This window comes from Pyxicephalus adspersus, chromosome 1 (genome assembly GCF_032062135.1).
Source record: "Pyxicephalus adspersus chromosome 1, UCB_Pads_2.0, whole genome shotgun sequence".
In the NCBI taxonomy this organism is placed as follows: domain Eukaryota; kingdom Metazoa; phylum Chordata; class Amphibia; order Anura; family Pyxicephalidae; genus Pyxicephalus; species Pyxicephalus adspersus.
The window spans coordinates 139,214,303-139,241,903 of NC_092858.1; the positions used below are offsets into that span (position 1 = coordinate 139,214,303).

Here is a 27,601-nt window from a genome sequence, read left to right on the forward strand (position 1 = left end):
GCCTACGCTCCCAAGCTTTATCAGTTTCACCCAACCTGCCGCCCAATCAGGAAATAGCCTCTTAATCATTACTGGCTACTTAGTTAGCTCAGACACAGCACTCAGCAACGTGTCTCCACTAATGCCGAGCCTCCTAGCTCTGCTGAGTATTTTCCTGTACACCTGTTGCCTTATTCAGTGTTTCCTGTCCAGCTCCTGTGTTAACCCCCTGTTGCCTAGTCTGTTGTTTCTAGCCAATTCCCTTGTGCTGTTCCAGTGTTCCTGTCTGTCTGTGGATATCCCTTCATCACCTGTGCCTTCTGTTGCTTCCAGTGTCATTACTATACCTCTTAAAGCTCACAGATTACAGCTACACAATGAGTTTTTGAATTTGTAAAGTTGTGGTTCTAATGTAATATTTATATTTACAATATTCAACATGACTTTGCTCAATTTTGGGTTTAGTTGGGCCTTAAGCAAATAAAGATTTACCACATAATGCCTGCAGGCGATATGATGTATTCTTCATTTGTTCATGTTTGGTTCTTTATCAGCAAAGGGGTAAAATCTCGCCCTGACTGATTGATAGTCTAGTCCTTTATACCTGAAGTTCGTTTTGCAGCAAATATTCCTGTTATCAGTCGCATTGTAGGTGTTATTATTAGAGAATGCACACATTCTGCACAGACCTTATATGTTAAGTAGGAAGGTGAGCAAGAAGCTTGTGTAGTGAGGGGATATGGCTGCCTTTATTTATACCGACACATTCAGTATTTTCCATAAATAAAATATGTATGGAGGGAAAGGAGCTATACCAGTGTCTCCCGATTCCATTTACATTTAATGAGTATGGTTTCTGATCTTTTCATTGCAGATCATCATGGATTCAAACATTACTAAGCAAGCTCTGAATGAGATTGAGACTCGGCACAGTGAGATCATTAAGCTGGAAAACAGCATCCGGGAACTCCATGACATGTTCATGGATATGGCGATGCTTGTAGAGAGTCAGGTACATACGTTGTCACTCTTAGTTTTCATCATGTAAAAACGTCATTCTGTATTTTTAATAATAGCGTTGAGGAATTATTATGAAACCGGCATGTTTTTATGTTTGTTGTAATAAAGTAGGATTGATAATTTATTTAACTTTTTTACACTTAAAAATGGAGGGGTTCTGGTTAATACTGCACTTGGGCAATGGGTTTCTCACCCCCAATCCTGTCTTTACTTCCCATGCTGCATATGGGATGAGCGCTCAGCTGGTAAGTACTACCTGTTTACCTATTGTGATGTGTTCTGTGGTCTATTTTGTGATTATTGGTCACTTGGTATAATGTCTGTCTCGTTTACTCCATATCCCACCCTTTACCTAAAGCAGAACTATGCTCACCTACCCTTTAGTGATGTGAAGGTAACCATCTCCCTGACTGATGCTCACTTCTTGCTTCACTCTGCTTCTGAAACTGAAGATCTTTGGCCATCATTACAAGTTTCAGCATTATGAGTGACCACATGTGCAGGGGTTCTGTAATCTGAACTTTTATGTATGGCTTAATGTACCTTTAAACTTTAATTATTGCAATATAGGATTGCTGGAGGTCCTGTTCCAAAATCTCATTGATCAACGAACAGTTACTTCCTGGAGTCTGGTCACTAAATTTATGTCAGTTCAATGTAGAACACTCCAGTGGTTTCTGACAATGCAATGACTGGGGCATCTTTTTTCAGTGCTGACCGAGACTTGCCTTTCTATTGCCACTTGATAATTAATTTTTTAAAAAATACAATTATAATAATTTAAAGACTAAAAAAAAAGCCTGTCAAGGTTCACTTTTATTCAGGGCATGAAATAGCGAGTAGTACTTAGTCACATTTAATTGGACTTGATTTGTAATGTTCTCTATGTTGACATTTACCCTCATCAAAGTAGCTTCCCAGTTCTATTAAGTGTCAGGAATATGCCATAGCGTTTATAGACTACCCCAAACCTTATGGCACTACAGAGACTGGATCATATAGTTCAAACACATGACAAACTTTTATATGTCCCAACTTGTTCTCGGACAACCTTCATCAGCTTTGACTTTGATTAGTTTAAGGTAACTAATTAATGTTCCTAAACTTATTTGAAGCATCTTCGATGAACTGTGAAACGTCTTTACCATTACATAACAAATTCAGATAAAGGTGACTAACCTCTGGTTGCTAAAAAAAAGTAGTTTTCTCAAATTTTGTTTTTAGTTTAACTTTTCTTATATATTCTTTTATTATTTCTAAAGCCATTATACTAGTTGAAGCCCCTTATTATTACAATATTACTACAAATAATGATGGTCTTGCTCTCATGACCGTATTTTAAAGGTTAATAATGATCAAACCCAGCAAATCTAGTTATAAAAAATCTGATGTTATCTGTCTCAATCTGTATAGTATAGTATAGTCTTCTTTGGGTAGACCAATAATTATGTAGTTCAAGAGCCTTCCTAATTGGATACAAACTGAATGAAAGCTATAGGTAGGTCCTAATATATATGGTCATCTTAAGTCTAGATCTACATGGATGATTATAATCATTTCCAAAGATTTAACCTTTAGAAGTTACTTTAAACAGAATACTATTGTGGAACTATTCATCCCCCAGGGAAGCAGTGATTACCTTTTCATGAGATATATGTAGAATCGTGAAGTTTCTGAGTCGTGCATGAGCACCTCTTGCTGCTTTGTCCGCTGCTTTTTCTGTCTATTGATGTATACTGTAGAAATGATTTATAAAACCATCCAATTTATTTCTTCTTCACAGGTTAAAGCTGATCGGAGCAGCAAGGGGGGCTAAAAGTCACCCACAGAAGACCAGGTAACATGCAAAGGATTGCAATGAAACAACAATGATATTAAGTATCTTTCTTTTTCTGGCCCTCTTCTGTTATCCCTCACTCACTCTTCCTGTCTCCTTACTTCTACTCCTATCTATGAATCACTCTGAACTTGTCCGCTTTGTACTCTGACCTTGTATCCTATCATCCATCTTTTCTGTCTCATTCATCTCCTGACACTTGGCTGTCCAATCTTTTCTGCTTTCTTTCTGCTCTCTTTTTCCACTAACTGTCTTTTTTCTTCTCTTTGTAAACCATACCTTTAATTCATTCCGCATTACGTTTACACACTTAACAACACTGCATGTTTTCTGTGCATCACGTACGCGCTTCTGTTCACTTGCATGTGTCTTTTATCTTGTATGTCGCTTTTTGTATTTCTCCAACTTCTCTGTGTTACTTTCTCTCGATGTCTTCCGAATATCTCTGGCTCCTTCTTTTCGGCCTCTTCTGTTTTTCCCCTTCCCCCTCCTATTTCTGCACACCATCAGGGAGAGATGATTGATCGCATAGAATATAATGTGGAACACGCTGTGGATTATGTGGAAAGAGCTGTCTCTGACACCAAAAAGGCTGTCAAGTACCAGAGTAAAGCCCGGAGGGTGAGTAGCCACTACTATGAATTCTTTAAATCAGCTGATTCAGTATGAGGTGCAAAAATCAGTTTATATTAATAATCGGTTAATAAGCAATCTTTCTTCTTGTTGCTATGGTAGATGTCTCACTTGCCCAAGCTCTCCAGCTTTGCTAACATTTAGCCACCTATATAGTGATTTTATCTGATTTTATGGTTATTGTTTCTGGGGTGGAACAATCATACACACTTGTGTCTTGTCTTCACCTGATGGAAGTGGAGTTTAGTCTGCAAAGGTGTAAGGAGCACGTTTATCAAATGAGAAGATTCTGAAAGTAGATAGGCAAGGATCTACAGAAATAGGTAAAAATAAATGTACGTATGATCTGTATACGAAGGGGACTTCAAGAGCTTGTATTTTTTAATCTTCCAGTTGTTCTGCTCTTTTATTGCTGGAGTACATTGCCATGCTTACTTTCTATACCTTTTATAGAGACATGACTATGGACTAAAGACTATGGAGTAAAGCTGTGCATTATATGTTGGCCCTAAAATACAAGATAATAGAAATAATAATAATAATACAATATTAATATTGTTATTATTAATAATATATTATTGTATTATTATTAGGGACATCAAAAAAATGATAGCAGTAGAAATACTTTTGTACGGGGACCATTTGCTAACCATTTATGTCTTTCCTTTTACAGAAGAAGATCATGATCATAATCTGCTGTGTGGTGCTCGGTATTGTCATCGCTTCAACGTTTGGAGGGATCTTTGGATAGAAGTCATGACATCAGCCACAGTTTGCATGTTGAGGACATAGCAGGAAATATGCGGAAAACAGTGCAAGCCGCATCTGATGGTGGGGGACTGACAGCGAAAAAACGCTTCCTGAGAGGAGAGCCCCTCTGCATGACTACCCTGTGTGTAACCCAGCGCACATGCCCAGGGAGAGACTATTTGGTGCGGGAGGGGGAGGATGGGGTAGAAACAAAGCCAGACCTCCATCTTGGAATCGGATGCAAAGCGATACCCCTTTATTCTTCCCTTCAAAAAGACAGACCTCCAGGGATGGATCCAGCTTGGTGCTTTATAGGGATCAGTATAGGGATAGATTTCTTGCACTGCCTTTATATTCTGTCCCCTTGCCCACCAGATGCCTTTTAGGTTTGCAGCAGAATCTGTCTCTGCCACAGCCAACTAGACACCAGTGTTGGGCCAAAGTGCCAAGCATAGCCAACTCTTTTATTTATCGTAACCCCCACAGCCCTCCCCCTCTGAATAAACAACAACTTGGGACAGCGCGCTGGGACAGACCATGTTGGCCTCCCCTTTGCATGACAGGGGTTCAGTGTTTGGTTAAACATTTTAAGGTTGGATTCTGTTTTGTGTGATCCTTGCCCTTTACCAACTCCTCTCCAGGAGAGGGGCGCACCTTCCTCTTTTTTTTTTGTATTATGTGCATACATTCTCTTTTGTAATTGTGTGAGCAAGGTGTCCACTTGTGTGTATGTCTCTCTCTAAACCACTTATGCAGACAAATAAAAGTGTGAGGAGACTCCTGTGTACTGAAAGCTGTGGAGATGTCACAATGGGGCAGGACGGCACCATCAGTCCAGCTGACGATGGTAAACCAAGCCCTGATGTGCCTTACGGCTTGGACCAGTCAGGAGTTAACCCCTTTTAGAGCTGCAAAGATCACCCGATTTTACCCAGCTCTGAAGGGATTAATCACCAGCATGCTTTGTGCGGAGAGATTTTGTATTTGGTGTTATATCTTCCTGGTGTATTTTGTCTGCTGCCCTTGTATGGCATTTAATAAATGATGTGAGTTTGGGAACAGTAAAATATTTCAGGTTTTGCATTTTCTTGCAGTTGTCTAGAAATGAACATAGTAAAAAATATTTTTTGGTTGGAATAAACTGGAAAGCATTGAAATATACAGTAAATATATCTTACACCGGGGAACACATTTTTTGTTGAGTTAGATCTTACACTTGTTTTTTTCACATTTTTGGGTGGTGAATCCAGAAATGACCCCAGTTGTTTGCTATCACATCCAGTTTTTACGATACAGGGTACCCTCCATTTTTGTCAAAAACATACAAATTTTACATACGCATGAAAAAAATGATGAAATAATAACTTGAATGTACTGTTTATTTAAATTTCTTTTGTTCATACAAAGGATTTATTGTTACTCTATGACATTTTTTTTACACTAAAACATTTGAAAAGTATTCGGGTAAGCGGTTAAGGAAAAATTTACGCTTATAGCTTTTCCTGGAGTGTTCAGTGTTACGACAATCCCGTCAGATGCTCCAACAATAGTCAGCCATCATATGTACATCCCATCTACCCTGATACCGTCCTTCCATGATCTTCAAATTTTGGTGGAATCATTCACCTGGTTCATCACTGACTGCACCAAGGTTTTCTGGGAAGTTAGAAGGATGGCTATGCAGAAAATGCACCTTGATGCTCATATTGCAACCAAGCATTTTGTAGCTCTTCAAGAGTTTCTGGACAATTTCTGTGTAATTATTTGCTCGTGTGTTTACAAGAAAGTTCTTGACAATGGCTTTGAATGATAACCAAGCATTCTTTTTGACTTCTGACATTGTTCTGATAAAATGTTCATCTTTGATGAGCTGCTGAATCTGTGGACCATCCCACATGCACAGATAACAGGGAAACTCTGGTGTATCTGCGTTGCTGACCAAGAAGGAAGCATACCATTTTAAGGTCAACACAGATGACCCATTTGTGTCGCTGATATTGCAACTACTCAATGACTCTCTTTATGTCTGCATATTCAATATATATACAATGAGAAACTGAATGGCAAATTGAGACCCAAATATATTGCCATTGTGAAGGAGGACACACTTTAAGCTCTGCTTTGAGCTATTGATGAATAGTCACCATACATTTGAGTTATAGATTGGAATTCCCAATTCCTCCATGAAGCCAGGTATGCTATGGCAATACACAAAGCCACTGTCAGTTCTAAAGTACCGCAGACATGCAATTACTCTGGTTCGAAAGTACGATACCTTTGTTCCTTTTTGAAGTAAGTTTTTCCCACGCAGTCTGAAAGGAGTTCTGAAGCCTTCTTCGATAGTCCCAAATCACTCACCTCATGCTGATCAAATCCCCTACAAACAGAGTCCTCTTCAATTTCAAACTCTTCATCATTGTGGTCACCTAGTCCATCACCATAATCATGTTCTTCAAGAGAGGGTAGTGTAATAAAAACCGGCACTGGGATTCATCTGAATGAGCCACTGGGCGTATAGCCAATGGTAGACTGGGATACTCTATGTTACATTTATTTTTCTTGTTATATCCTGAAGTTTTCACTATACAAAAGTACCAGTCACTGAAATGATCTCCTGGCTCTGGCCAAACCTTTATCCACATCCGTAAACCCTCGACAAACCGTTTGCACACCTTATGAGGGGCCCAAGACTTATCTTGATTACCAAGTGTACCTTTGAAATATGACAAATCGGCTTGCCCTACAAATGTGCTGATGTTCGCCCTTTGGCTGGGAATGGGGAAACTGCCACAGATATAACAAAATGAATCAGGGTTGTTTAGACACTTACAAGGAGAAGCAGCAGAGCCAGACATGATCTGAAAGAAAGGAAATACGTGTGTAAGTGGAAAAATAAATTGTGCTTATTCACTACATAGAGCAGCGCACAACCTCTGACCACATTGTCTTGTGTGTAAATGAATAGTCTATACAAATCCACGCTACAGTAATTGTATTAATATAAAAGTAGAAAAAAAACCTGACGTGATAGAAGAAAACTAACTGCACTTTCAGAATCAGCATACCTATTTTAGTGTAAATAAGCTTAAAAATTTAAGTCAACAAAAAATGTGTTCAAAATTGTTCCCTAGTGTTATCTACCAATACCATAGACACCTTCAAATCTGAACTGGGCTGTCTATCAAATACAATTGAAGTTTATGCTGATGAGCCAAAACATTACAAACACTGACAGAGTGAATTATGTTGATTTACACATTACAATGGCACCTGTCAGGGTGTTGGATATATTGGATATCAACCTCCGGACCTGAGGTGTGCCGGATTTTCGAAAATTCTGGATTTTTGATCTCCACACACAGCCTTCCTCTCTCAGCACCCGCAGACATCTGGAACAGTTCCAGGGAGCAGGCAGCAGGGATGTCTCAACGTGTATTTAGTGTAAGCAAGTGCAAGCAAGACCTAACAGCTGTTTCTGCAGAACAACGCCATCAAAACATCAGTGGCCAAACAGTGTACTGCAGTCCTTGTATTGAAAATACGATCCGAAATTTATGCTGGAAAACTGAAAGAACTGGATTATCGATGGCCAGATTTTCGAATGTGAACTGAATATGATGCAACAAAAGCAGGAAAAATGGACAAGCATAAGTATCTTAAGTGATTAACAAGCATCTCTACAAATATTAGGCTTTATGGAGTATTACTGGTATGAATTGGTTAGTATCTACCAAAAGTGATTAAAGAGGGATCAACCAATGAACCAGATACAGGGTCATGACTTTCCAAGGTTTATTGATCTGCATGAGAAGGTGGAAGGCCAGTCTGTATTATCTAACCCACAGGAGAGCTACTGTAACAAAAACTGACTGGTATCTACCAAGGAAAACTTACAATGGGCATGTGAGCACCAGGACCAAACAGTGGAGCAATGGAAGATGATGGATCACATTTTCTTCTAGATCACGTGGTTAGTTGGCTGTGTGTACTTGAAGATGATACTACAGCAGAATGGCACTATGGGACATGAAGACAAGACTGTGAAAGTAATGTGACCCAAAGAATCTGCTGCCAACATCTCGGTGTTTAGAGGTCCTGTGTAGTCTATGCATTTCCCGGTTAGAACTGTTTTGGCAGCACAAGAAGCAACAACACAATATTAGGCTTAATCAGTGTATATTTAAACTATTTTGCTTGCCAAAATGATCTGTCCAGCCAAACAGGTGAAGCATTCATGATGAAAAGTATAGGCAGGTACCTGACATCACAGTAAGTTGACATCTCTCTGTTGCCGTAGGTTAACCTATACTTTGCTCATTTTAACAGGCTCACATTATAGTAGAAACCATAAGTACACTTTATTAGCCGCCAGAATGACTTGAAATCCCTGTACAAGGTAAAACTATCTGAAAGTTTAAGAACAGTGTCCAGCAAGCTTCATTGTGCCCAATTTCCCAGTAATTGGGCCTGGAGATTGCCTGCTCTATAAACCAACCTATACCTGGAAGTATATTTCTCAGGGTTATGGTGTATGGAGAAGTAAAGACAGTTTTTGTGCTTAAAACATTCATTCTGGTAAGCAGTCACTGCTCCCACAAATTGCTGATTGTAGAGTAAAGGAACATTACATGTAAAGTGGATCATCACTTGTCAGCACAAATTTTACTGGAAACCATGCTGTGTCTATATTTTAAAACACATGCATTGATCAGTGACCAATCTGCCCTTGGTGATGCAGCGTGTATTGCAATAAGTCTGAAAACAGTTTGGACCAGACTGAGTCTGCGCCTCATGATTGGAAAGGAATTGTGTTCAATGGGCCACTATAAGTATTCAAGCAAATTTTGGTGGAATTCCACAAAAAGAACACAGAAACTCAATACAAATAGTGAACCTCAGTACTGTGTGGTAAGGTCATTAAGCCTGTAAATCTGTAATAAGGGAAACATGCAGACTGCCATTTCTAACTTCTGCTTCCACTGACTTACTTTATACATTTCTGACCTGGGACCAGAATGCACATTGGTATTTTAGATTTCATTCTGACCCGCCTTACTGCATGCTTGTTCAGCCTGTGATTGAAAGTACTCAGGCCAGACCGTCATCCAACTGGGCCATTTCATGATCTCAGTAATGTCAGCATTATTGTCCTCTCATTGCTTTATTGTGATTGGTCAGAAATCTTTGCTTTCAGTACAATTTACCTTTAATTTCAGTACAAAGGATGGATGAAGACTCGTGGTAAATTTTAAACAGAAAGTGTAGTTCTGGTAAAGGCAGTTAGTAATGGCAGCCTGTGTGGTTCTTCCATAAAGGATCCTGTTAGGAAATGTTGATCAAAAATTCTCCCAGCAAAAGATAATAGTAAATCTTTACTTCTCTGAGTGGCCATGCCTGCAACTGCCACACTGATGAGGAGAAACTAAAACTTCCAGCAGTGTCAATCTTCAGCGTCCCCTGTTGACATTTGTGTCACTAGTGTGCCCTAGGGTAACATGGGGAGCAGAAGAAGCAAGGAAATTGCAGTAGGATGCTGTATCTGTTGGCATATCATTACTATAATTATTATTATCCATTGTTATTCAGTTAATATTACGTCACAAACCAGAAGACATATGTGGTTAAGCTAATAACTTAGGTCCCCATGAAATTATCCTATTTTTAATTGTACCATAGGTGAATGAAGATGCATGTAGGCTTGAAAAGTAAAGTATATAAATTATAGGTTATCATATATCATGCAGAAAGCAAATTACATTAGCAGTCTATTATTATATACATCAGTTTTTACAGAATACATAATAATGCAGGAACAAGGTCAACTGCATGTCAAATGCACCTGTCATTACATTCCAAATATTCTCAGATGAAGAGGCCCAAGCCCATGGCCACAGGACCTAAAAAGTACTGAAGCCAATTGGAACAGCCTGGAAACCTGTATTCTCTGGACAGGTCAGCGATGAAAGCAGCCATATTTTAATGTATTGTTTACAAACCTGGATGATTTGTTGGTATCTCAGGATTCAAGGATACAGGCAAATGAAATATTATGCTTGTGAAGTTGGAGTCTTCTTCCAAGCCTGCCTTTTGGTCATGTAAGTTGCTTACCACATAACACAACCAATTGGAAGGTATGGAAATAAGGTTTCCTGGTAAAGTAAAAGGTGAGATTTTCACTTTAAAGTTTATGTAGGTTTGTATATTGCAATTGAACTTTTTTTTATTTTCAGTATTATAAGGAGAAATTCTAGGGGGGAAAGGTTCTATCCCGTTTTCCCAACTGTTCTCCTGTGTTGTCACCCTTGCGTATGTTCTTGTTCAAACATATAAGCAGCTGTGTGAAGCACATTGCACGAACATTCCAGTGTTGTCAACATTGGGAAAACTCTCCTATCCCTGAAAAATATCATGTCAACGTGTATGCATGTAGGTAGAAAATGGCTGCAAAGACACATGGTAACTGTTAACAATGCACAGCGCTTTGGGAAACCCAATATCATGACATTTTTACAGTGTGTGTTATAGTCAGTAATCATGTACTGTATTCTTCACAAGTAAAATGTAAAATAATGCGAAAGGACATTTATCCTCACACCATTCTTTGTCTGCAACTGCCCATTATTGTGTAGGATCCTCGTGCTGCCAAAACAGCTGACACATTGAGCAAAGACTGAGGGACCCAACCAGAAAGGATACCCAGGAAACTGCCCCAACCCACCTTCCATGCGCCAATCAGTCTTGGGTTCCCATGACCCTGGTGCTGGTTCACCAGATGTCCTTAAACTGCTTTTGGTAAGTAATAACCGCTGCAAAGCAGGAACAACCCACATCATCACCAATAGGCCCTTGTTAAGATGCTCAGATTGTTATACTTGTTTATTCTTTCTGCGTCCAACACATCACCATTAAAATTGATTGTTTCCATCTTGCTTAATATATCTCATGCCTTGCCATTTACCTCAACAACCTCCAGTTTAATGTTTTGGCTGTTCATTGCATACCAGCTATGCACTAAACTCCCAGCACCAGTATCATGGGATATAGTCAAATACAGATCATGCTTCAATTTACATACGAAATCAGAAGACAGAGCTACAGATCTGCAGGCAATAATCAACACAGCAAAATGGCTTCCAGCTATAAAGACAAAAATGATGGACTTGTACAGGGAACATTTTCCTTTATGCAAGTATAGAAACCAAGTGAACAAGCAGCATTTAAAATAAGAGATGGAAAAGGAATACAATAGTGAAATATATTACATAAATATATGTGCATGATATATATATTCTTTTCTGGGAGTGCCATGGGGCATAGCTGCTGTATGCAGCGCTCACTGAGAAGCTGAGCTCATCCTGCACAGCTATTTTTGAATCCCAGGCTACCTGTGGGTGTGCAATGCATGAAAAGTGACACCCAGTGGGCAAATACTGTAACTGCAAGCAATGCTCCTAAAGTTTACTAAACATCAGAATTCTTTTTTATGTTGTGTGTTTAAGTTACATTTTCTTTTACCCATACAAACAAGAGTGGTCAGTGAGAGGTCTAAAACAAGAATACTGGGAAGAGATGGTGAAAGATGAACTGTCCCTTTTTTTACACACAATCCTTGGCACAGGGGTGTCAGGAGCCTAGTGGCAATCTGTATTTGTCAAGGTCCTTTGGTAGTTGGTTGTTTTTCCCTCCAGATAAAACACAGTTCATACAAACCTCCCAGTACTTAAGGGCATGTGGTATGGCATCAGCAAAGGTAAGGATGGCGTGTTTGGAATGCAAGGCTGGTTTGTTTGGGAAGGAAGCTTGTGTTTTATTTTTTTGTTTTTTTAAGGACCAAAAAAAAAAAAAAAAAAAAAAAAAGTGTTTTTCACAACCTCATTAACATAGAACCCCTAAAATAATTTTCAAGTTTTTAGGGAACCCCTGCGTTAATTACTATACTTACATAGGAAGAATGATTCCTACATTGCTGACCAGTGGAAAGAATGTTACCCTTAAAAAAAAGATCATTGGTATCTATTAAACTGACCCGAGAGTCACAAATTTCTCATTGCTTAAGGAACCCCTAGCAACCTTTGGAGGAACCTTGGTTGGGAAACACTGGATTAAGCCAAAAATTCACAGCTTTAAAAATATAAAAACTTTACAATCCAATTCTTTACTTTAGTTCAAGAAATGGTTTGTAAATTGTGCAAGGAGCAAAATTTGTGAAAATTGGCGGAAATTCTGTATTTATAACAGAACAGGAATTCACTTTTCCCATGCGACAAGTTGGATGAATTTTGTGATTTTTATATGGGGGAATATTGTTGAAATGAAGAAATGCAAAAACAAAACACTATTACAAATAGTCGGAAGGTAGTGGAATAGAAAATTGAATCTTCATCAAAAATGCTGAGTGAATATTTTATCAAATCATTGACAAATGCACCCCATTTCGTGGCTCTTCCAACATTCACAAACAATAAAAATGGTTGAATCAATCAGAAGTATACATTGTCCTTAGGATTTATTTTAACATAAAATTGCACTCTGCACAAGCAACCAGAATGTCTTCTTGTGGCCAGTTCAAGGAGTGCCAATAGACAGAATGGTATTTGGAGTACTTAGATGTCAGAAAACTGGTCTGACAGATACATTATAAAATGTAAAATGTAAGTGATGTTCCAACATTAAAGGCACTTCCTTATCAAACTCCCAGATTTTCAGGTAATTGTCACCACATCTGTAATAGGTACAGAAGGCAAGTGAATTGATTTGTCGTCTGGTATCCTAATCTGTATCCTCCTTAGTACAGCCACACTCCATGTAGCTTCTTTTTATTAGAAACAAGTTTTTAACCCGCATTTGTATGTGGTATTTCAGGTTCATGTGATGGGTAAACACACTGGCATAACACAATGCACGATAATGTATAGCTGGATTCCTTTCACGCTCACATCAGTCACATCCTTAAAAATTAGGTCTTCTCCTGCGGCCGCTGTACTTTGTGTCTGCCCGAACTTCCCTGAATTATGAAAGAAACATCACCAGTTAGAACAAAACTTCATTATTACAAATAAGTGTTTCAAGTTATGAAAATTTGATTTATTGTAACTCAAAAATTCTCAATAGTTAACTAAAGGCATTGCATGCATACTGGAGTGTAGCCGTGTTTTACCATTTAGTGTCTAATATCTTTTATTTTTCCATTCTGTATGCAGTACAGAATTTGGTCATTTTTTTTCTTTATTCGGTTAATAAAGTGTTGAATCTTAGTCATACATTCACACACACACACACCTGTTGGGGAGATTTTAACTCTTTTTGACTAGGGATTGCATTGTGCCAACCTATGAATACCAAAACACCCAGCATACATTATACATTATACTGTTCTCTGTGCAAGCTGGAATAAATTCCACATTAACATTGTTTTCTATTTCTAACTGCCTGCTTTTATGGGTAAATCTATTTTATTTGCATTTCAAAAGGTAAATTCCAACAGTACAGTCATAGGAAAGAACAATATGAAAAAAGAGCAATTGTGTATCCAATAAAAACCACAGAAAGAAACATATATAATATAAACAAAATAAAACAATAATGATACAGGGGAGTTTGGGATAATAGAAAACTGCTATTTAAACTCTGTATTTACCTTTATTAGTACTGGTGATTCCAAACAGATATAAGTAAGAAAATCCATCATTTGTATGATTAAAATGTAGCCTGTCACTGCTCTACATGTTCTGCAAATCACAGATCCTAGTAACTGTAGCCTTTCTTCAGTGAAGTAGCCTAGTAACTGAAGAAAATGGCTCTTGTGATAAAACCAGGGACATATATTAGAAAAGGTTTTGGGAACAGAGAGAGTTCAAGGAAAACAGGAATTATAAGGGCTTACGCAAAAGTAGAAATCACATATTACTATTCTTATGTGTTTTTACATTTTGATAGCATGATTGCTAAATGTTTTGGGGCTTTCTCAATAAATTACATTTATAACCAGGGACAATTCTGATGAGCAAACATCTTTTAGCATTGAACTGCAAAAGTGGGGAAAAAAGTCGCAAAATAGACAGACATTACACAGAAAGTGTATAATGAAGTCACAAATGAATGCTGGTGCAGCCACTTCTAAACAGTGAATTATTAGCACCGTGTAAATGGGGGTAAATATGGTTTGGTAAGTGAAACTTAAGATTTGGTTTCAGCTCTAAGAGAGATGCCATTCTTAAACCGAGAACCTTGAACTGTAAACACAAATAAATCCCATTAAAAGAGCTCTCCCGATGTACGAGACTTTGTCGGCAAATATGGAAAAATTGCAAATAAATACACACAATGTCCAATTTTAGAATGATGAACTGTTTTCTATATTATAAAGCGACAATCAGCCTCTTCATCATATTATGGATGATCAGATAGTACTCACCACTATGAAAGTACAAAATGCCATAGACCATAACAGGGATAAAAGACATTTTTCAACATCTGTTCAACACTTTACTGAGTGACCGGCTACTCCACTCCTGTAAAAGGAGCCTCTGACTTGCACTTTAGAGATATAACAGTACCTATATTCTCCACTTTTAGAAGCCTGATAACCAGGGAACAAATCTTACCCAAATTCTGTAACTATGCCGCTATACAAGGGGTGACCAGGATTCTAAAAGTGAACAAAAATGTTGCAAACATGTTTCTATTTTGAACCTTTTTTAAATAAGGCCCCTCACTTATTAGAAATGACTGCCCATTACTCACTTTCCTTGCCGTCTGCGTCGTTCCTTCTTTTCAAGTATCCAATCTCTGCTCTTCTTTACAGATTTCCCTTTGGCATTTTTGAATCTCATCCTGTGTTAATGGGAATAGTTATTTTTCTGTTATCTTGTAAATGTAAGAGGCAGGAAAACATGCCAGCACCTGATCACAGGCATGACGTAGAACCTCTGTTACTGTGGTCTGTCTTGTAAGCTGTAAGGTGGACTGGATTCCTCCCAGCATAGGCAGACAGACATCTGTGTCAGCATTGCAACTTATATTCCACATAGACAAGCAATACATATTTAACAGACAGTTATATTATTTAAAACATATAAAACTGTGGAGTAAATTACCATCAATTTATTTGACAAGGGCCAACTGTGAAAATCTGTCATAGGCAGAAGGTGCGGGGAGAGATAGTTTGCCAATAGAAAATGTCTTTGACGATTCAGCAGTTCCATCTTCTGGCAGCACAGTGTAACCACCAGCAGCAAAGAAACACAGAAAGCAAAGTGCTACCTGACTAATTCATCACAAATGATTATCCTGATTATCAGGACATCAACAATAACACTACATGGGTCAAGTAACATGGCTATGGCAAAATCACAGCTTTAAAAAGAAAAAAGCACATGAATTAGTGCAGCTCTATAAATCTATGCTGCATTGAAGCAGGGAGAACTCAGATGTACAGTGGGCTTTACACCACACCCTGCATTTTATAAAAGGATGGTAAAAGGAAAACTACAGCATGTAGAATTACTGCTGTGTACTGCACAGAACAGGAAAAAATATCCATTCAAGGTAATACACCTCTAACACCACACAATGACCCTGATTTATGAAAGCTCTCCAAGGCTGGAGGAGATACACTTTCATCAGAGAAGCTGGGTGATCCAGCAAACCTGGAATGGATCTGGTCCAGGATTAAAAACATTTACTAACAAATAGCAAACGACTTTTAGGAAACCCATTCTAGGTTTGCTGGATCACCCAGCTTCACTGATGAAAGCGTATCCTATCCAGCCTTGGAGAACTTTAATCAGGCCCAAAATGTATAATGACAATATAATTTAAAAAGACATATACCTATATATTAAAATTACCTCTCTTTGACGAATGAAGCTTGATGTGTTACTCCTTGGTCAGCCGACTCTTCACCTAAGCCCTGTAACATAAAAAGTACAGATTTCTGCAACAATCACCCTTAATAAATAATATTACAACACCATGCTTGACAAACTTATTGGGCTGGCGGAATACCAATATAATAAAATGCCTGCCACCTCTGAATTGTCCAAACACCTGTACTGCACTTGTCACAGTAAATCAGAAAGTAGAACAATGGTAAGAATAAAATCTTCAAAAATATGTCCACCACAGCTCCCATCCCTGCATTGAATATATATATATATATATTTTTTTTTTTTTTTATTTGATTATTAGTATTTGAAACACTTCTACACATCCTGCCTGCTATGTCATCAAAAAGCATATCAGAGGATTTTCCATTTCTAAGTAATTGTCTCTTCCTTATAGATCAACGATATGAACAGCTTGGTGCAGCATCTTGACAGCAATGACAGACACTGTGGTATATCATTGCTTTTTTTTTTTTTTTTTTTTTACTCCAGAATTTATTAATTCTACTGCATACACTTTATATACCAGTGGTCGCCAACCTTTGGGAGCTTATGGACCACTTATTTCATGGATACTGGAACACGCATGTGCTGGAAGCCAGGTATCACTCATAGGGAAGAAAATTCCCCCAGAGTGCCGTCATGATGCCAGAACCCGCCCTATCTCCCATCACAGGTCTGAGAGAGTCCAGAGACATAACCCGCCCACTGCCCTGAGCCTGCAATTTATACAGGGGATATAGTTTGCGGCTCTGGATGGTGCGCATCAGCCAGAGCCACGGACCACCAGTAGTTGATGACCACTAATATATACCATCAGACAATACCATAGTCACAAGCTTGCGGTCAGTTTACTGTAGTCAGTACTAAAAAGCATGCAAATAAATAGCTAATGTATATGAAGGACTACTCCTATTCTCAGACCACAAATGTGCCAGCATTAGTAGAGAGCTGCCGAGAGCAGAATTTGATTAAATAGATTCTACCTAAATGGTGGCCTTGGGATAGTAGTAGTAGAATAGGAAAAGAAGTGTAATATAGTTGAGAGATTGCTAGTATGGAATATCTTGTGCTGTCTGGGTAAAATTACCTTAGGTAACACCCCTGATACACCAGCAAACAGGCACAGGAAAAATCTGGAAAAACAAACAAAAAGTTAGTAAAAATGTATGAGAAAGCATGCATAAATATGTTGTTGGAGAGACTCAGAACTCCACCTTTAGGAAGGATATCATTGTATGACATCAGAATTTTAAAAACTAGTGTCACAACCACTTAGAACGTTTCTGAAATTGAAAAACCTTAATTTCATTTCTATGAATGTATTTATTGCACGGCACAATACATAAAAATGTTGTTGCCAACATCTCACTAAGTACATGGCTGCAAAGTTTAGCCCCAAGAGGAATAATAGTTGGTAGGCAATTATATCCCTTGCAAGGAAACTAGACAGATGTTAGGCTAGAATATACATTTCATAAAATAATAGAACAGTGGAAAAAAATCTGGGGGTAGTATAAAGGGAAGAAAAAAAAAAAACTTACTTTTTAGCCTTTGTACTGTTAGGATAATCAACTACCATCCCTCCAGTAAATCCAGCTCTCATTGCCTGGGCTGTCACCAATTCCAACTTTAGGAAAAGAGACACAAAAATCAACACAACATTTTATGCAAACTGATCTTTTACAGCTATCACACTATAACTGGAAATGACATTACTGCCCCCTTAAGGCAGATCTTTGCCTTACCACATTAGAAGACAATATATTCTGCAATTAAAAGTTCCAATAACCAGACCACTACATTAAACTGAAAGTTTTTTGTAGTTTTGTAGTTTTTTGTAAAAAAAAAAAAAACACACAAACTAGTACAAACCTGTTCAGACGTTTCAGGATACAACTGCAGAATAGCACGGGCGCCACGAGCCTACCAGAAAGGAGCATGAAGTCTGTTAGCAAGTTTTACAGATTTCACAGAACACAATTACAACTTCAGGCAAGAAAGAGCAGAAACAAAATATATCACTTCAAAAGAAACAAAAAAAAGTAAAGAATTATAAAAGTCCCAAGTCTATTGAATGTTAAACAAAAGCAAACTGCAATAAGTTTATGTACTGTATATAGAAGACATCAGTAATATTAGAGCTTCTGATACTATACACAGTCCTATAGTTATAATGAAAACATTATGGTGATCTCTTTTGAGCAGGGTCCTCTCCTCTTCCTGTGTCACTGTCTGTCATGTGCATCCCCTATTTATTGTACAGCGCTGCATAATATGTTGGCACTGTATAATAATATTAATAATAATAATGGTAGCCCAACACTAGAACAGGGTGGGAAGAAATATTAACTGATGTGCATTTACAGTAGGATTCTGAATGGTCTATTTTGTACATTCTGATATGAAATCCAGTGCAGCCACATTTTAGGTTTAGCTGCAGCCATTTTCATTGGAAGTTTTTATTTCTGTTCATCAGAGCCAATAATGAAAATAAAGCTTTGATTTAATTATTTTCCACTGTGGCTGCACCAGCAAATATTGCAGAATTCTACCAATAAATAATGTTGCTGTTGCGTTAGACGCTATAGATACTAAAAATCACACTTATTGTTCTCACCCATTTGCTATAATAATATACTTACCAAGGCAGAGTAAAGAGTTGTGAAAAAGCGGAAGAGACGGCGTGGGGGATTGTGGGTTTTCTTGTCAGCGTTACAAAGCCATTGCAGAGCTGAAATGCTGATAAATAAAACAAGTTACGTAAACTTGACTTAACTTTTACTTAATTTCAAACTCTTTCAGAAGATTTATTATACCTTATACAACCATCAAAGGTGCCTGGACGAAAAGGAATGCCTTGACCCATATCACCAAGGATCAGATCTCCTTCAACTTCCCGATCCAATGCCACATCTGCAGACCAAATAGTACAATTACCCAATTTACTGAAACATCAGTATGAAGGCAAATAAGAATATATTCCCACTTACCCAGCATGGCAGCACTGATGTCTATCCCAACCCAATGATGTCCCTGCTCGGTTATGTAGTCTCCACTCAGTCCCGAGCCACAGCTACAAAATGAATGGGAGAAAGATTGGCAAACACAGCTTGTAATGAACAGGACATAACATACAGGCAGTCCCCGGGTTACATAGGAGATAGGGACTGTAGGTTTGTTCATAAGTTGAATTTGTAAGTCGGAACAGGTACATTATTTTAATAAATGCAATTAGGACAGATGTTTGTCTCAACATATTATTAGGCAACGTGGTGCCAGTTACTGTATAAAATCCTCACTGTGAGCTAATCACAAACAAAGCAAAAAAAAAAAAATCTTTATGGAGCCTAGACATTCATTAACTTCTGGAGCAAGCTGTGCTTTGATATGCAAAAAGAAACAACTGCAAAGTTTGTTGGATGATCAGCGGGACCAGGTAAGAAGCCGGCATCTTCTTCTCCGCCGGCTTACCTGGTCCCGCTGGTTCTGGGAGAAGGCACCCGACGCTGGAGAGGGAGATCGACGCTAGAGGACGACGCTGGAACACGAACACGACGCTGGATGAGCACAGCGGGACCAGGTAAGTGATGATTTTAACATAGGGAGAAAAGTTCAGGGTTATCGAAAATAGTAACTTTTTTTAGCCCGTACCAAGGTCGGGCTTATCGGTCAGGTGGGGTAATATAAATAAAATAATGATAATATAATATTAACAATAATAATGGCTCCTTACTTCTGGGTGTATTTTCTTGCTTCATCTTCATTGTAAAACTAAAACAAAATAAAACACAAATTACAACTTCTGATAATGCAGAGTAAACAGTTATGAAGTTTATTTTTTGGGGGGTGTGAAAGGGTTATACCCCCCTGGTATCATGCAGATATGAAAAGGCTAAATTCGTGCGACTCAATGAATACTTGGCGCCTCTGACACACCAAATCTTGTATTTCACGCCCGGGCATAAAACTCGCCGACCATCCTTGTCCCCTCTTACCAATTCTGGGGGTCCGGTCTGCTCCGGCCTCCTAAAACTTCCAGCCATGACTGCAAATTCTGTAAACTCGTGCTGTCCGCGCACAGATTGTATGTCACGATCTGTCTATTCGGTAGATGACGAAACATCGCAGCCATTTTGTCTCCACATGGTTGTCGTTTCATTAGAATTATAAACAATGCTAGACGTACAATGGTCTTCAATAAAATGGCGTCCATAGAAAACTTGATACTAGTTTGTAAAGACACGTAACTAAGGCAAATTTTAATTCTTGTAATACGAGTGCGGACGGGCGTTTCAAGCCTCGTTTTAACTTTTTCCCTGTATTTTATTGGCTAAGAATACTGAGAGATTTGACTGACTACCAATTGGAAGGACGCTTGGAATGTATGATAGCGGAACCTCGCCCGTCTGTTGGCTATTGGCTGATAGACGCCGGCCTCTGCTCCGGTAAACATGGCGGAGGTCAGGCTGAGGTTGTTGGGGAGAAGTGCTCAGCTTCTGGGTGTAGAAGATGTAAAGGCGAGTAGCCGGGCTCGGGGGGCTGTCCAGGCTTCAACTTGTTTGGCTCCCGTTGTATGTCCTAGAGAAAAAAACAAGAAGTGCACATTGTGGCCCTCCACTATTCCCAGGGGCCAATGTATGTGGGTGCCAAGCAAAATGCCACAAATTGCCGTGCCAGGGGCCCGCTTCTATGCTCAGGAAAATGGCCGCCGCACAAGGAATAACAATGGTGCCCAGGGGTCAGAGGTGCCGCTGTACGCGACCCGCACCAGATACTACGACCTCCTGGAGGTCTCCGGCAACGCAACTCAATCCCAAATCAAGACGGCTTATTATAAACAATCCTTCCGCTACCACCCAGACCGCAACGCTGGCAATGAGGATGCCACCAGGCGCTTTGGCCAGGTCACAGAAGCTTATCACGTCCTGGGCACCACCAGCCTGAGGAAGAAATATGACCGCGGCATCTTGGGCCCGGAAGATGTCCGCAACGCCAGGAAACCGAGCGGGAGGAGCAGCAGCCCTTCACGTAAAGACACCGCTGGCCAGAAACAAACATCCAGCACCTCATTCAGCCCTGCCAAACCAATGTTTGACTTTGATGCATTTTACCAGGCGCACTATGGAGAACAACTGGCAAGGGAGCAATTTTATAAGCAAAGACGGGCACAGATGGAGAAACAAAAAGAGGAACAGCGCTTGGCAAAGCAGATGAACCGGATGGTTGATGTGTCTAATGTGGTTTTTTTCCTACCCTTCATCTTGTTGTTTTTAGCACTGAAAGAATGACAAATCCTTGTCATATTCGCCACTCCTTGGATTTGTTTAGGCCCGTATCCAAAATCTTATTGCGGGTTCTTGTTCAGGGGGTTGTTAAATGAGTTTAACTTGAAATGGTTTTAGAGAGAATTCTAAACAAAAGTCTTTAAAGTTTGTGGTTTCACCTTGTAACCAATCTGACTTTTCATTTTTGGAGAGAATGAAGTGGAGATTCTGATTGGTTAATCAGGAGGACAGAGCCGGTCTTCCCTGAGAAGAAGGCAAAATGTGAAATCTGAAATAAGAACGTTATCTAGAATGGCTTTTTACTAGCTGATAAAGTATTTGATTTGTGCGACACTCACTGTTCTGAAAAATATCAACAATATTATATAGTAATGTGAGGGACACCTAAAGCATGGGTGGTTGATTGGCAAAGAAAATATTTGTGTTATACAACATCTAAAGACAACTTGTCTTTCCAACAACAAGCTGTAGCCGATAATAAAGGTATCTTTTGGTTTGACCAACTTACACTCTTAGGCTGTGTACACGTTCGACTTTTGTCATTGGAAAGGATCTTTCAGGATCCTTTCCAACGACAAAAGACTGAAAGATACATGAACGAGTGCTGTACATACAGCGCCATTCTGCTCTATGGAGAGGGGAGGGGTGAGAACAACAGAGCGGCACCCTGCTGTCATCGATCCGCCAGGACGGATCCATGAACAATGTTGGACGACCGCTGTACATACATATGATTCCCATCCGATACTAGCCCTGAAACACTACAAATCATCTGATGTGTGTAGGTAGCCTTAAAGATCGTTTCTGTTAAAACACCTGCAGAGGACACCCTCCTTATACTTGTTGACTTTTTCAGATAAATGGAATTAGGCCACACCATATCTAACATGATAAAAAAAAAAAAATTAGTTCTCACCAGCTCTTTAAAGCCGGGCGCACCACCCAGTACTTTTCAGAAACCACCTGGCTGCTTTTGGGTCGTTACTGAAAAATCAGGTCACAGTACTGGGGCTCATACCTGCCTGCAGCTTAACAAATATTCTGGGGAAAATAGTAAAAAAGGACAGCAAGCCTGGCACACGTCAAGTCTGGTATTGGCTAGTCAAAGGTTGAGCATGACCCAGATGTGTTGGCATGAGGAGGTGGGTCAGATCTGACTGCATTGCAAGCCTGATATGGTTGCAGTGCCAGCCTCACGTTCCCCCAGCATCGGTACAAGTGTCCATTGAATTCTAAGGTAGACTTTACAAATTAAGTGCATTGGCTTCTTTTTCCCTGTTTATCTATAGACGTGAAGGCTGTAGTTAGACACAGAGTCTACAGACCATCACATTTGGTGGAATGTGATTTAAATGCTGGTTGGAACATGTGATTGCATTGACAGGGCTTCCCACTCTTTTAAATGTCCTGGGATCTCTGCAGTCTTTTAATTCCCCTAAATCAGTCTGTGTGTGTATGTGTCTTGGTGTTGGGACTTTTAGTACAAGTTAACAATTGAGAGAAAAACAAGTCCTTTAGGCTACGCACACACATCCGATGATGCTCGTCTCTAACAAGCAACTTTGGGGAGCAACAACAAAAATCTAACGTGTGTACATAACCTTACCTCCTGATTTCTAGTGAACCTGGTAAACATTTGGGCTAGTCGCCTTAACGAAAATGCATGCACAGAGGTTACCTTAAATGAAAACTGTGCCAAAAAGATCCATAGATTAAGAGTTATAGATAGAATTTCTGTATAAATCTCAGCATGTTCTGGCTCCCTATTGACCCCGTAATGTGATTGGCTGCTGAGATTTATATATCCTTCTACCTTCCTATATTTCTGCATCTACTGATCACTTAGACATCCAATTTTCACTTTTCATCTCTGCTTGTACGGGTTTTGTGACAGGTTTGGTTTTAAATATTATTTGACTGTCTAAGATTTTAGTTAGTATAATGTCTGTGTCTCTTGTTTTAATTTCATCAAAGACTGATAATGACAGTGCTACGTCTAATCAGAGGGAAAAAAAACATGTAAACATTTATAGCACGAGGCACTTTTGATAACCAGACTTTCTTCAATGTCCAAAGTACATAGATTGATATTTATATATGGTGCTGCAAGATAAATACGGGAACTCTGACACAGCAAGGAGCTTTGTGAGAAACTTGTATGTTATGTATGTTGTTGTTACTTGATGTAAGCACAGCCATTCTGTGACTTCCAAGCAGCACGATGGCTTTAGGCCAATGATGTGATTTACAGTGAATTAGATGGGGTCAGTTTAAAGACTGAAGTCACTAATGTTAGAAAAGCCTTTCTCAACTTTTTTTAACATAGGGGAAACCTTGAAATAACTTTGAAGTCTGAGTGAGAAGAATGCTTCTTACATTGCTGTGTCAACCTTATGGATAGCCAAAAAAGATAATTGGTGTCACTTAAACTGACCTGAGAGTCACAAATTGCTCAGGAAACCTCTGGTACCCTCTATAGAACCCTGGTTGAAAAACACTGAAATACCTTGATAGTGATTATTTATAACTGATGTTTCTCTCACATTCTTCTTCATGAAGATTCCCTTTTTCAGGCCTATTATGAAGCTAAGTTATAGGTGGCCTGTTTCTGACTATGTTGCTGTTTAATGTCCATAAAAAGATTGGATGATATGTTTTATCAGCTGTATATAAGGAATGTACAGTGGATTTGTGCCTTTCTCACATCCATAAACATTGCTGCTGCACTTTATTACTATTTATTGTGACAGTTTGTGTAAACAGTAAATATTACATCCAGAAATACTCAGTCATGTAAACCGGTAACATATAAGTGATTAAAGAATTTCAGGTTATCTTACTTTTGGTTGTATGAGTTATGATATTGCCTAGTGTGGCCACAGAATGAAATTGTACATTTTTAGTATTTGATTTATATTGCACCACGTAGAAGGAACCAAACATATTCCACTGTGAATGGTGGATTGGGTTTCCTTGGGAAAAGATGTGAAAAATCTGTGCCAGGACACTATGCCCAGGAGAGAGTATGGCAGAGAGAGAGACTGCCCAGATAAACACCTGGCAGACCTGTTCAGAGAAGCGGCCTGTTCCTCTCTAACCAAGGGTAACATATTATTTAGGAAGACTATAATGTCAGTGGTGTCCCAATGCTTACCATGAATAACAGCGGTGGAATAGGCTGGGAAAAGCCACCGCAAGGACTTATCATTGGTTATAAGGAGCCAAATTCTGAGAACACATATGAAGGATGCTATAGGCAAGCCTATGACCTCTAATTTTTTAAACAAGGAAAAATCTTAGCAAAACTTCCTGAAATGTCTATAGGTGCACTTTAGGGATCAAAAAAGTGAATTCACCTAAAAACAAATTACAAGCCTTTGGATTCTTTATGCTGTGATCCCTGCCAGATGACACCAAAATCATGGTTCTGGTACCACCTGTGTTCACTTCACACCAAGTAATAAGAAATGTTGCTGCATGGCTGTAGGTCTTACCCAGTAAAAGTACATCCACAGCAAAGTCAATGGGCCTGATTTACTAAGGTTCTGCAGGACTAAGATAGATCATGATGACCAAACAAAATTGGAACTGCGTTTTATAAAAACCTATTTCTGTTGGGGCAGACCAGAAAAGCAGATAACCGTGAGAATTATGGAAAGCTTGCAATAGTGTAATTAGTCTTCTCCATGAAAGTGCAGCAAGAAGTATGATTTATTACAAAAATATAGCACTACAGACATCTGCACATAACAATAGGAGATCTGCTATTTCACTGACCTTTTAATAATTCACTGTGGTCTTGTATTACATAGGCACAGGCTCCAAAGTTTTTCCCTAGGGGTAGTCTATTTTCTCTAGTCTTGAAGAAAATAATAAACAAGGCCCAATATTACAGACCGATAATGGTGAAAAAATGCTTAGTGCACATCCTAGCCCTTAGAAACCTGCAAACGGGGACATTCTACCTCTTTAATATATTTCAAAGTCAGGTAAAAATATTTTTAAAAAGGGGTTAGGGCTTTGGATAGGCCGTGCTTAGTGGAAAATTTTACTGTAGTGCTACAGTGGGGGTAGGATTCAGGACCAGGATCACCTCCCTGGTCTGTGAGGTACATTCCACATTAACCAGTGTTTGTATGCCAGTATATCTTGTGGGCAGTTATGAGTTGCCTATATGCACAGTGAATCTTTGAATTTGAGTGTTCAGCTTTGTATAGAAATAAAAACGCTTATCATGCATAATGGACCATTGGGTGTTCCAGGTGCTGCCCAATAACACACAGTAACCTAGCATGATGATCCTTTTTTAGGGGCAGGCTTTTCTAGAAGATATGCAGTACTGAATGGTCAGGCATTCCCCTGCAGCTTTGCAAAGCTCAGATCTGAGGAAAGTGAATACTAATAGATGGATATAAAAAGCAAAATAAAAAGGTATGCCCAGCTTGGCAGCACAATTCTGATTAACCTCAATTTAACATCTGGCAAAATAACTTAAAAATGTACTAAATCTCTACAATATATGTATATTTTGCTGTTGTTTTTTTTTCTCTAAAACTGAACATACAGAAAAAATGTGGAGATCCTGATAGAAGTTCGGTGACTGTCTGCCTTTCTGAAACCTTGCCAGGTAATGAGCCCTGCCTAGATCTCCAGTATACTACAGAACACCACCTCCATATATGTTTTGAAGATGAGTGGTTTGAATCAGGAGAGCAGCCTGGGGTGACAATGCTGCTCCTTCATGGATACAGTAAAGCAAGATAGTGGGACGAAAGTGTGTCTTTGGCAGGATCAACAGTTGGGGTTTAAAATGGAAAGATAATGGAGCCACTACATCTAGGGACCGGTAAACCGCACTGTATAACATTTCTGTTCATGGGTTAGAAAAGTTACATTTAGATGTCTGTGCTGTATGTAAAACGGGGTCCATATGTTCAGTAAATACATTTCTTCATCTATAAAAACATAACCCCAATAAAAAAAAAATAATACAAAAGCGAAACAAACACTGGCCATTCCTCTGCCAGAGTACCAAACTCTTCAAATTTTGTTTCCAAAGATGCAATGCTTCTGTCAATGACATTTTTTTAGGTTTCCCGACTCCTCTTCAAGAGCTTTATGTTAACTCAGCATACATAAAGAACTAATTTTTTATGGAAAGTGAGCTAGCAATTGGTGAATAATACTCAACTACAAATCCAGCTATGAAACAGATAAGATAATAAGGAATTTTATTGTCAGTTTTTATATGTGAAAACGACACCAAATCTCCCATCAGCCTTTGGAAATCAGAAACTTACCTGGTGCCAGTTCATGGATAACTGCACAATGCTGAGCACATACTTTATACATCTTTCCGAAAACCTTTATTATTTTGTCATTTACTTGGATCACATTTTGAGGGATGTGATCAGGTCTTCCTGCTGATTTCTTCATATGGCTATTTTTCTATTTCCATACCTGTGTTGTTTGTGTGTTCACGGCTTTCACTCCTCAAATGAGCCCAAATATTGAAATAAAAGGACAGTAAATGATGTATGCAACACAAAAGATAAATGCACTGAAAGACTGCACAATGACTGCACAAAACACAAAAAAAAATGAGTCAAGCTGATTTGACTATACCGCTTTTTCTACCCAGCATCTTTACAGCCTGTGGCAGGCACAAAAGGAGAATAATGATGGATGAACCCTCCTTTAACTTACATACGAATGTGGCTAAAGAATACAAAACATTAAACAAGTAAATAACATATAATCTAGTTACAATGGTACCTGTGAAGGGGAGAGACATATTCAACAGCAAGTGAATAGTAAGGTTTTGAAGGTAATGTGTCAGAAGCAATAAAAATAGACAAGTGTTAAGATCTGAGCAACTTTGTCAAAGGCCAAACTGTGTTGTCGTAACATCTGGGTCAGAGCATCTCTAAAACAGCAGGTATGGTTGGGTGTTTCTATTATGCAGTAATTAGTACAGTACCTACCAAAGGTGGCCTATGTAAAGACAACCAGTAAATCAGCAACAGGGTCATGGGTGTCCAAGGCTCATTGGTGTGCATGGTCTACGTCTCCATACGTCCGAGTCGTTTTGGCGGCTCTAGGGGAATCTACACAATCCTGAACATGCAGTTGTTATTACCAACAAACGTGGTTCAAAGAAGGATAACTAATTAATTAGAGCAGATGTTCTTGGGTGCCACATACTAACA

At 39.0% G+C, this 27,601-nt stretch overlaps 3 protein-coding genes across 7 annotated transcripts in view; 2 read left to right on the top strand and 1 right to left on the bottom strand.

The window, feature by feature from the left end:
* STX1A (syntaxin 1A) overlaps window positions 1-5,286 on the top strand; it is a 78,572-nt gene extending 73,286 nt beyond the window's left edge. The window contains exons 8-10 of one of the 5 annotated variants that reach the window (XR_011923104.1): window positions 854-1,244; window positions 2,783-2,836; window positions 3,347-3,457. Coding sequence is in view for 3 of the 5 variants with exons in the window: in XM_072428826.1 (XP_072284927.1) it covers window positions 854-991; window positions 3,347-3,457; window positions 4,143-4,220 (327 nt within the window). In the remaining 2 variants the exon portion in view is untranslated. Of the gene's footprint in view, window positions 1-853; window positions 1,245-2,782; window positions 3,458-4,142 lie in introns of those variants that run through there. The other 4 variants (XM_072428849.1, XM_072428826.1, XR_011923103.1 and 1 more) reach the window with 4 other exon arrangements.
* A 7,422-nt stretch (window positions 5,287-12,708) lies between these two features.
* On the bottom strand, window positions 12,709-20,165 carry BUD23 (BUD23 rRNA methyltransferase and ribosome maturation factor). The gene is made up of 11 exons (XM_072416013.1): window positions 20,103-20,165; window positions 19,843-19,878; window positions 19,098-19,317; window positions 18,924-19,020; window positions 18,750-18,846; window positions 17,980-18,030; window positions 17,649-17,734; window positions 17,195-17,240; window positions 16,069-16,130; window positions 14,963-15,052; window positions 12,709-13,223 (listed from the first exon to the last, which is right to left on the bottom strand). Exons 1-11 carry the CDS (start codon window positions 20,148-20,150, stop codon window positions 13,169-13,171), a joined length of 888 nt encoding a protein of 295 aa, XP_072272114.1. The 5' UTR covers window positions 20,151-20,165; the 3' UTR covers window positions 12,709-13,168.
* A 327-nt stretch (window positions 20,166-20,492) lies between these two features.
* DNAJC30 (DnaJ heat shock protein family (Hsp40) member C30) lies at window positions 20,493-24,231 on the top strand. Its single transcript, XM_072428861.1, has one exon. The coding sequence runs from the start codon at window positions 20,559-20,561 to the stop codon at window positions 21,393-21,395; it is 837 nt and encodes a 278-aa protein (XP_072284962.1). The 5' UTR covers window positions 20,493-20,558; the 3' UTR covers window positions 21,396-24,231.
* The last annotated feature ends 3,370 nt before the right edge of the window (window positions 24,232-27,601 follow it).

Excerpts from the sequence above, each read along its gene's own strand:
- BUD23 (XM_072416013.1), bottom strand. The coding sequence starts at position 20,150 with ATGGCTGGAAGTTTTAGGAGGCCGGAGCAGACCGGACCCCCAGAATTG. Across the intron at positions 19,021-19,097 it reads CATCAGTGCTGCCATGCTGG|ATGTGGCATTGGATCGGGAA; the intron begins GTAAGTGGGAAT and ends TTTGGTCTGCAG. Across the intron at positions 17,241-17,648 it reads AACAGTACAAAGGCTAAAAA|ATTTTTCCTGTGCCTGTTTG; the intron begins GTAAGTTTTTTT and ends TTGTTTTTCCAG.
- DNAJC30 (XM_072428861.1), top strand. The coding sequence starts at position 20,559 with ATGGCGGAGGTCAGGCTGAGGTTGTTGGGGAGAAGTGCTCAGCTTCTG.